The sequence below is a fragment of the Gekko japonicus genome, unplaced genomic scaffold (genome assembly GCF_001447785.1).
Source record: "Gekko japonicus isolate JY-2015 unplaced genomic scaffold, Gekko_japonicus_V1.1 scaffold480, whole genome shotgun sequence".
Taxonomy (NCBI): domain Eukaryota; kingdom Metazoa; phylum Chordata; class Lepidosauria; order Squamata; family Gekkonidae; genus Gekko; species Gekko japonicus.
The window spans coordinates 916,037-926,247 of NW_015175370.1; the positions used below are offsets into that span (position 1 = coordinate 916,037).

The 10,211-nt window shown below is 46.1% G+C and overlaps 1 protein-coding gene across 1 annotated transcript in view; it reads left to right on the forward strand.

Moving 5' to 3' along the window:
- The window catches only part of KIAA1841 (KIAA1841 ortholog), a 35,101-nt gene extending 25,223 nt beyond the window's left edge, over window positions 1-9,878 (forward strand). The window contains exons 14-20 of the mRNA XM_015425494.1: window positions 3,264-3,363; window positions 4,329-4,420; window positions 5,194-5,222; window positions 6,079-6,152; window positions 7,117-7,205; window positions 8,847-8,938; window positions 9,765-9,878. Coding sequence (XP_015280980.1) covers window positions 3,264-3,363; window positions 4,329-4,420; window positions 5,194-5,222; window positions 6,079-6,152; window positions 7,117-7,205; window positions 8,847-8,938; window positions 9,765-9,801 — 513 coding nt within the window. The 3' untranslated portion in view covers window positions 9,802-9,878. The remainder of the gene's footprint in view (window positions 1-3,263; window positions 3,364-4,328; window positions 4,421-5,193; window positions 5,223-6,078; window positions 6,153-7,116; window positions 7,206-8,846; window positions 8,939-9,764) is intronic.
- The last annotated feature ends 333 nt before the right edge of the window (window positions 9,879-10,211 follow it).

A 10,211-nucleotide genomic window follows, 5' to 3' on the forward strand; every position in this document is an offset into this window, starting at 1 on the left:
ATAATTATGATCCTAAGATTGTCTGGCAGCTAGAAGTTCTACTTCTTCTAGCAGTAGGCACCACTAGGTGGCGAGCCGGACTTAGTTTTTAAGGCAAGAGAGGTTTCAGAGTTGGTTTTGCCACTGCTTTCCTCTGCGTCATGATGACCCTGGTATTCCTTGGAGGTTGCCCTTCCAAGTACTAGCCGAGGAATAGATTGGAAATAATGGAAATATACATGGAAATATATTATGCTGAAGTATTATCTTACCATATTTTGATTTGTTATGATATTCTTTGCTATGATACTCTTTCATGTTTTATATTCTTATATTATGCAGCGTCTTTAAAATGTGTTTAACGAATAAAAACAAATACTAGTTGAGGCTGACCCTGCTTAGCTTCCTAGATCTGATGAGATTGGGCTAGCCTGGGCTATCCAGGTCAACACCAGCACCTTAATCTGCACAAAGAAGTGGGAATTTCCTTTTCTAAATATCCGTCTTTAAAAAAGATCTGTTGCCCAGGCGGCAGCAGCAGCAACTTTGATGGCTAGACTCGGAAGATTTGTGATGTGGATCTCTCCCTGCCCCCGCCCCTTTGGGTCTCTTGTTAATTAGCAGTTGCAATTACTTACACTGTGTGTTTTTTTTTTCCTGTTACAATAAGATAAGGAAAAAGTTTCAATAAAATATATTTTTTAAAAAATTAATTAGCAGTTTGGTGTGGCTGCTTTGGAGATCGGTGAGGTAGTTGAGGGTGGGGAGTAGGGGAAGCGCATAACCTTTCCCCCAGTTTCAATTACCTTCTGCTAGGGCAGGTACCGTTGCTGTGCCTGCCTGCCTTTGTCTTCTGCTGAGCTAGTTGCAGCTTGGAAGGCGGGGGCAATGGAGTTTGGGAGGAAAAGTTCAGCCGGGGGCGGGGGGGGCAATCTTTTTTGGCCCAAGGGCTGAAAAATGCAACATCTGCCTGTCTGAAGATGTTGGGGTGCTGGCACACAAAATTGGGGGGGGGGGACAGGGGACAATGAGGGTTATACTTGTCCAGGCACCAAGCCCCAGTGGTGCTGCCAGCATCTCAAATCTGGGCGGTGATGACTGGCCTAAGCCACGCCTGTTGCCTTCTCCCAGCTGCCTCATTTGCTTGGGCGGAGATCTGCCCCTGGGTGCCAAGCAGAATGGTCTGGCTTGCTGCGGTGAGCATATGCCTACCGGGATTGCCCTTCCCTTTACAATGCTCTTTCCTTACCTGTAGCCACTTCCTGGATCTTCAAAGCCAGCCATGTGACCTGCCAATTAGTAAATCCAGGAAAATCTTCCGAGTCCACCCGAACTACAGATCCTTTGAATTGCATCTGATTTGGCTACAAAAAAAACTATTTTGTGCAACATCGTCTTGCGACCCCAGGCCCGAAAGAGGCCAGGCTTGCCGCCACAAGGGCCAGGTCCTTCTCGGTGGCGGCTCCTATCTGGTGGAATGAGCTCCCAGAGGAGATCAGGGCCCTGCGGGACCTGTTGCAGTTCCGCAGGGCCTGCAAGACGCAGGGCCTGCAAGGCTTTCGAATAGGAGCCGCCGCCGGCACCACTACCACCAATGAGGACCGTTCAGCAGCACCGCCGGAGGCTGAGTGGCAGAGTAACATCAGGGGGCCACAGCAACCTCCCCTGGAAAGAAAGGGCATGTGCAATACGGAGAGAGTGTTTTAGTCACGCGAGATCCTTGGGCGTTGCCCATGTACTAACTGTTTTAAATTGTTTTTATTATGTTTTACTGCACTGAGTGCCATACTGCTGTAAGCCGCCCTGAGCCCACACGTGGGGAGGGCGGAGTATAAATACAATTAATTAATTAATTAATTAATTAATTAATTAAATCTTTGCGCTTGGAGTTGATCAGCCAGTGGCAGGGTCCCTTTTTCTCTGGTGCCAGCAGGAAACTTAACCAAAGCAGCAACATTCTTTCTGGGAAGTGGGGGGGGGGGGGGGTGCAGAAAGCTACATTAGAAATGTATCATATTTCCCCCCCCCATATTTTGGATCCCTAAAAGCTACATTAGAAATGTATCATATTTCCCCCCCCCATAATCTGGAATCCTGATATTTTTCAGCCAAGTATGTTTGGCTAAACTTTAGGAAGAACTTCCTGACAGTTAGAACGGTTCCTCAGTGGAACAGGCTTCCTTGGGAGGTGGTGGGCTCTCCTTCTTTGGAGGTTTTCAAACAGAGGCCGGATGGCCACCTGACAGCAATACTGAAGAAGAAGAAGAGGAGAGATTGGATTTATACCCCGCCCTTCACTACCCAAAGGTGTCTCAGAGCAATTTACAAACTCCTTTCCCTTCCCCTCCCCACAAGAGACACCCTGTGAGGTGGGTGGGGCTGAGAGAGCTCTTGACAGAAACTGCTCTTTTTCAAGGACAGCTGTGCCGGAGCTTGTGACAGACCCAAGGTCACATCAGCAGGTGCAAGTGGAGGAGTGGGGAATCAAACCCGGTTCTCCCAGATTAGAGTCCACGCACTTAACCACTACACCAAACTGGCTCCTTCACACTGATTGTGTGAATTTAGGCAGATCATGAGAGGGAGGGCAGGAAGTGTTGCTTCAGTGCTTAGTTCTCGTGGCCCTTTCTTGCACGCCTTTCTTACCACTTTATTTATTTATTAGATTTATTAATCGCCCCATCTGGGCGATGTACAGGACATAATGTCATAAAATACAAAACATTAAAATTTATGTGCAACATTAGTAAAAATTTCAGTATAGATAAAAAGATCCAGATGGCGATTTCCCTGTATTATTAATATGTCCAATTCCGGACTGCCATCCCCCCCCTTTTTTTTTCCTGGGCTGGGGGAAGGGAGCTCAGAACATGGAGGGAAGAAGAGGGGAGGAAGGAGGGTTGCCAGCTTTGGGGGTCAGGCAGCAGTTTTTCTCCAGGCCAGTTTGGCCGGGAATCCTGGAGGGTTTTTGTCATCTTCTGGGCATGGAAAAGGGGTCACTGGGTGTGTGGAGGGGGGGTATTTGTGAATTTCAATTTCCTGCCTCGTGCAGGGGGTTGAACTAGATGACCGTGGAGGTCCTTTGCAACTCTATGATTCTAGTGAAACTACATGAGTTCTGACGACATTGGCTAATGAAGAGACAGGTTTTTTAAATTGTTTGAATATTGCCTGCTTTAAAAAGCCAAGCTGTCTGGCAAGCCTGAAAATATTTAATGGTGGGCAGCAGAGAAGAAGAAAGAAAGGGTCTCTCACATTTAACGCTTCCTCCTTTATGATGATAGAAACAGCAGTTGTTGCTCTCGGAAGATGATGAATATACAACTGGGTCTGAGGTCACGGAGGATGAAGTAGGCGATGAAGAAGAAGTGTACAAGAAACCAGGTGCGTCCTTCCCTCTTTGTGGTGGTGCAAGTGGTTTCTGCCAGCCACTGAAGAAGACGGGTGAGAGAGGGGGGAGGTTTACCTTCCTTGAAAACAAACCCCATCACAGATTGGTTTCACAAAGTCCAAGTGGGCCATAGGGTTAACAGGCCTGCTGGATAGAACTATTTAGTATTTAAATTGGCATCGATCTGCACAGAGTGCAGAGAGCATGAAAAGTGCTGATCTATATAAGGACTGTGTGTAGTTTGGTGTGCTGTTTCTGCATGTTTGAGATCCAAAGCACAAGATGCCCGTGTGGCTTCCCTCTGGGACGCTTGTGGCTGGTGTGTGAATGTTGCATACAGAGGATCAGTCCACTTAAACTTAAATTATCTAGGGTAGGCCAAAATGCCTAAAGTGACCCCCCCAAGGTCATATCTGCTCAAACACTGCCATCCTAACAACACTTTCATGAGAACAAGCCCATTGAGGAGACTTTAGTAGGACTTTGAGTAAACCTGCTAGGATTGACTGGATAACTGGGTAAACCTGCTAACCCTGTGGAACACTCTCCGCTTTGTGCCGTAAGTCCTGAAATGATGTTGCCAGAAGCACTCCCCGCTATGATGTTTAAAACTGCTGGTTAGTTCTCAGCCTCCTTTGCCAGAATGCCAGTGTGGTGTAATGATCGGAATGGTGGTCTAGCACCAGAGAGACCAAAGTGCAAAGCCTTATTTGGCCTAGAAGCTCTAACTGAGTGATGCTGGGTTCTCCGTTTAACCTGATTTGCTGTGCAGCTCCATGAAGATGACAAATAAAAATTGCAGCATGTCCTTTCAATTCCAGCATAAATTTAAGTTGGCAGACAGCGTTGTTTTGTGGGACAAAATAGGAAATGGAGGAGAGAGGAGGATTGTCTTTGCCCAAGTTTTTACAGTGGCTACCTTTTCATGTTAACTCAAAAACATTCTTCTCATTAGCAGGAAGAAAAGAGAGGCCAAAGAAGTTAATCAAACAGCCAAAGAAGCAGGGGTCTTCTCCCAGCATCCAAAAGAAGGAAAAAGTATTGGAGAAGGTAAATTGGAGGCATTAAATGATTTTCCCCAAGTTATCAGTGAAGACTGAGGCCTCTCAACTGCATCTGAAAATACATTCATCTTTGGACTTTGCTCAGTACTACATGAAAGCCTATTTAATTTAGCTTTGAATCTGATCGTATATATGCTTAAAAAGGTAAAGGTTCCCTTGTTCGAACCAGTCAAATCCAACTCTAGGGTTGCGGTGCTCATCTCCGTTTCAAAGCCGAAGAGCCAGCGCTGTCCGAAGACGTTTCCGTGGTCATGTGGCCGGCATGACTAAACACCAAGGCGCACGGAACGCTGTTACCTTCCCACCAAAGTGGTACCTATTTATCTACTTCTTGCTTTCGAACTGCTAGGTTGGCAGGAGCTGGAACTAGAGACGGGAGCTCACTCTGTCATGCGGCACACTCGGATCTTGAACTGCTGAACTACCAACCTTCCACAGCCTGCAGTTCAGCGTCTTAACCACTTGAGCCACCGGAGCTCTTCAGCTTACTCAGAAGTAATTCCTTTGGCATCGGAGGAGTTTTAATCCTTAGTAAAGTGCATAGAATTGTAGCAGCTTTCTCTGTTGAAATTTTGTGATAACATGGCCTTGTGATATAATGTCTATACAATCCATTCCCCCCCCCTTCCCATTCTGTCTCAGGAAGAACTTTCGAGTGATTAAACACCCTGCAAATTTTAAACAAGTAGCACTGAGCCATGAAAGCTTTAAAAATATTTTACCTTATTTTGCGTTTCTCTCTCTTTTTTCTTTTGGCAGTCTAACTCTCGAGATGCATCTCCTTTTGTGTAAGTATTAACCCCAAATATCTTTAAAAAGCACACGGGATGTCAAAGTGAATTTTAAACATTTTGGTTGGCTTAAAAAAAGTGAACCTCCATGTTCAGGGGCAGCAAAATTTGAACCATACAACTGGGGAGTGTTGTTGCCTTCCTGCCCTCCTTGTAAGCTCCCTGGAAGGCATTTGGACAGCAAGTCTGTAGTTAGATCTTCGGAGATCTTATCTTATCATGCAGTGGTGGTATTATCCTCAACGAAGTTTATTTGAAAATCTGCAAATGTGAAAGTTATATACATTTCAGAATTTGGGGTAGATAATAAAGCTCAGAGCCCAAATTTTACATGAGAGGTATATATGTCCATATATAGTTGTCATAATCAAAATCTGAGTTTTGGCCAAAAATAATCAAAATCTTTCTGGCCAAAAATACATTTTGTATTAATTGTGGTTTCTGAATAGCCCCACATAGAGCACATTGTAGTAGTCAGGTGTGAACGTTAATCCGTGCACAGATAACCATGGCTGAGTACTGCCTCTAAAAGAAAGGCTGTAGCCGGCTCCCCAGCCATAGCTTGGCAAAGGGACAGAGGACATTTAAAGTCTCCGTCTGCAGACCTGATCTAATGGTGCCCCCCCTCCCTCCACCCCAGTCTATGAGCCTGCTCTTTTCTGGGATTTAAACTGCATTCATAAGAGGCTGACTAAGTAGTCTTCCATTTCGCCCTATTGTTGACCAATGGCTATCTTTCTTGAGTTTTGGTTTATTGGTCCTTATTCAGCTGATTTCCAGCTGCTTGTTCAGCAGTCCAGTTTGTCCAGTCCATTTGTTCAGAACACCCACTGCCTCATCTTTGTTTCATTAGTGTGAGCATGCAACAGAGTAAATGGGATGCTTCCAGATCACTGAGGTTCAACCAAGATGCTCAGAGAGAAGAAGGTAAGACTATTTAAAAAAACCTTTTTCTTGGCTTTATATGTGTGTGTGCGCGTGCAATTTTAAAAGTTTATTTGTATATTCTTTTAAGTATTTGCTGCCTTGAGGGCGCTAATTGGGCGTGAAGGTGGGATTCAGATGTTTTATATCGGGGGGCACCCAGCATGGTTCCTGTGGGTGCATGGTGCTCACCAAGAGTTTGTAGAAAGTGGGTGGGGCCAGGTGAGGCACTTGCCTAGCAGCTACTGGAGAGCCAATCAGATAGGCAGATTAAAATAATGTTGTTTCAGTGGCTGTTGCCACCACAGTGTTGCTTTTATTCTCCCTCACTCCTCTTTCCCAGTGTATTTTTAAAATAACCCCTCTTCTCCCCAGCACTTGGGCTTCCCCTGTGTGCGTGTTGCTCCGCCTCCTGTGGTAGCCACTTTGTGGTTGCCTTTACCTCCCGTGGCAGCCATTTTGTGGTTGGGCCCACCATCCTGTACCAGAATTCCAGAGGAGCCCACAGGCTCAAAAAGGTTGGGGACCCCTGCTTTAAATGAATACCCAGACAGCCCTTGATGTGTGCTGCATGCTGGCTAATGCACTTAATCATAACATCCTTACTGTACAAAAGAGTGCTGAACAGTTATGTTTTTGGTATAGATACAATCTTTCCCTTTCCTCTGGTAGCTTGGAATTGTTCAGGTTAGGGCTTTCATCCCAGCATCCTCAACAGTCTGCAATTTGCAGGATTCTTTGGGGGAAGCCATGACGGTTTAACTGGTGGGTGGGGCAGCGGGGGGGGGGGGGGGAAGTATGTGTTAGGTCCTGTGTGCAATTGTGCTGTGAGAATAGACGTGGCCATGGCTTTTAGCAGAAGTGAAGGGTGTAGCCATTTGTCTTCCTCTTATAGGGAGAGTCTAAGGTGTTAATTTGGTACAGGAATCGCCTTTTTTCCAAAATGGCAGTTTTGTGTTTCTTGCAGATCAACGGAGAATGGCTGAGATAACGGGGCACCTAATAAAAATGAGGCTGGGAGAACTTGACCGAGCAAAATCGAAAGAGAACAAAGAAGTGAGTTTTACTCATTAATGTTACAGATGGATTTTGGCCCAGGATGGGGAGCCTCTGGTCTTTCCTCTTCACCCCCTGCAGTTCTGTGACGTAAGGATGTGTTGCACAGGCCTGAGTCTTGGTCCAGTTGAGTAAATCACAAAAGGTGCACTCCACGAAACTCGTTTGCTCCAAGGAAGAGCTTGTGGTGTACTATAACATAATTTAATAGTGGATCCCTGTATGCATCCCTGCGTGATATTTTGCCTCTGGCTGCCTGACACTCTTCCTTCCTGAGCTGCTTTGGGCATTTGGTGCTGAAATCCCCCCTCCCAGAACTATCAGCCTAAGGATCTCCAGTGTCTATGCAAAGGTCTTGCTTTCTGATGCTGCTCAGGACTTCATGGCCACCATGGCAACCACAGGGCTGTCTTGGGTAACGTCTGATCCTTGAACACAGCCAGGCATACCTTCAATTTGGTGTTCTGTTCAGGGTGCGTGTGTGTGTGTGTGTGTGTGTTATCTGATTTGGCATGGAGAAGATTAATTTAACTCTATTGTGGGCAGACCATTACCTGGTGGCATTGAGACTAAACTGAAGGAGGCTCAGAATCCCTGCAGGAACGGGAGACCAGTTAGGCTGCACTGACTGCTGAGGGAGCCTAGATGGAACAGGCCTCTTGCGACCCTGAACAGCATCGTTGCCTGGCACTGTGCAGATGGCCATAGCAGCTGAGATGCTGGTTTTCTTCACTGCCACAAAAAAGGGCTCTCAGATGGGCTCTAACGTGTTGGGCTCGGCCAGAGTCGTCTTCATTGTCTCCCCAACCCCAAGAGTGACTGTGTCTGGGTGTGGGTGTGTGGGGTTGGGGGGTCAGGATTTAGGAGTAGCACAACTGTTTAAAAGTGCAGAGTAGTAAGCACCCAAGAATGGGGCTAAGACTCATCCCTATGTTGTTCCTGTTCCACTGTTTGCTAGCCTGGTGGTGGTGGAGGAAGGTGCCATTAAGTTGCAGCCAAATTACGGGTGATCCTGTTGGGTTTTCCAAGACAAGAGACGTTCAGAGGCGGTTTGCCATTACCTTCCTCTGCTTAGTGACTCTGGACTTCTGTGGTAGTCTCCCATCCAAATACTAGCCAGGGCTGACTCTGCCTAGCTTCGGAGATCTAGCAAGATTAGGGCCATTCAGGTTGGGAGATCTGCTGGCCCAGAGAAGAAATAAAGGAATCTTCTCTCCTCTTCATACCCGACTTGGGGCCAAAATGGATGGAACACAGAGAGATCTGTGAACAGGTCTTGCCAGTGGCTTTAAATAGAAATCTCTTCTGTGTCGAGTGCCAATTTGGATTGGTTCTAAGATGCAAGGGAGGGGTTTGTTTGGATTTCCACCTGCAGTTACCCTACTACCCTTTGCCCCAAACCTGACGTGCTGAAATGTGGAGGGGTATGTGTGTGAGAGAAATCAAATATAGATGATATTCGTATTGGATGTACTACCCCTTGTTCTAGAGCCGCACACTGGGTTTGACCTGCTCTTCTGCACCCTGTCCCTTGCCAGCAAGGCTGTATCTCCTCCCCACCCACCTGCCTCTGTGCTGTGCAGTAAGAACAAAGTGCTTGTTGGTAGCTGATTTCCCTGACTTGGCTTCTGTGGCTTACAGTCTGCAGCTGGGATTTATGCAAGGCTCGAGGCTCAGATCAGGGCAGCGGCACAAGCCAACACCCGCCAGAACATCCCAGAAAAAAATACAAGGTAAGCCATCACTGAGACAGAGGAGGCGAGAGAAATACGTTTTAATGACTGCTGATCGGAATGTTCCTTGTGAGACAGAGCACGCACAGATTTTTCTACAGTTAAGAGTGAATTGCACCGGCATGCTGTGTTCCTGGGCATCTGGGGAAGCGACACAGATGCATTCTGTGCAACTGGTGTAGTAAACTGGCATAAATCTGCACTGCACAGCATCTTTAAGCACCTTTAGTCCCATCAAAACCTTTTCCTGCCACTCCCTTCACATACTGGTTGTTCTAGGATTTCATCTGCCCAGTTAAAGTTTAAGAAGAACCATATTTAGTTCTGTACTGAGCTACATTTGACTCTAGAGCTAAGTTGTTGTGGATAACTTAGCACCAATTGCCGTAAGTTAATTGTGCATTGGTGGTAGTTTTTCTGTCCCATTCTAAATGTAGCTGTCAATTTTGTTAGATCTCTCAGTGCCCCAGGGTTGGCAGGGTTTTTTTGCCTGTTTCTCCATGATCCTCTTGCCAGTTTCTTATTCTGTGTGATTATGGCAAAGGACTAGTCTGCTAGGACTCATAACTTTTTTTCTTTCTTTGCTTTTTATGTTGTTTTTCGCATGGGGGTGAGACTTACTATGCGTTTTGCAAAAGTTGACCTTCCTTATCCATCCTGAGGATTCAGTGCTGGTAAAGTGCCAACATCCATAAGCAAATGTCCGTCTCCACCTTGTGTGAGCTGTTTTCATGCAGTCAAGTGGGCTTGGCTATCATTGGCGGTAATGGCCTCTTCAAGGATGATGATGGCTGCTCAGAATGTGTTATGTTTTCTCTGAATTCAGGACTAAAAACCGCTTTGGCCCAGGCCGTCCAACGTAACAAACAAACTTGCTCCAGAACAGAAGCCAAAGCACTTTTCTGCCTCCTCAGACCGCAGCGGACTTCTGCTCCTGGGGACCCATCTTCCGAAAACTTTTACTTATTTATTACCATATGCCATGTAAATTTATTATTCTGTTTCAGTGGGTGAATGCTGATTTTCTTGTATGCTTAAGTTGTAAATACACCATTTGTTTGAAATAGAATGCATTTTTTTGCTAAGCAATGGTACATTTATAAAATCCTGCGAAATGATTTTTAAACCCTCAAGTTATTGAGGAGAGCTGGGAGTGACACTAAGGGTGGTGATTATTGTATGCTGCTGTGTTTTGAGTTACACGGCTGATACTTGCTTACATCGGTCTGCATTACGTCTTGTGTTTGTATTGAAGGGCTAGCCCCTGAATTGG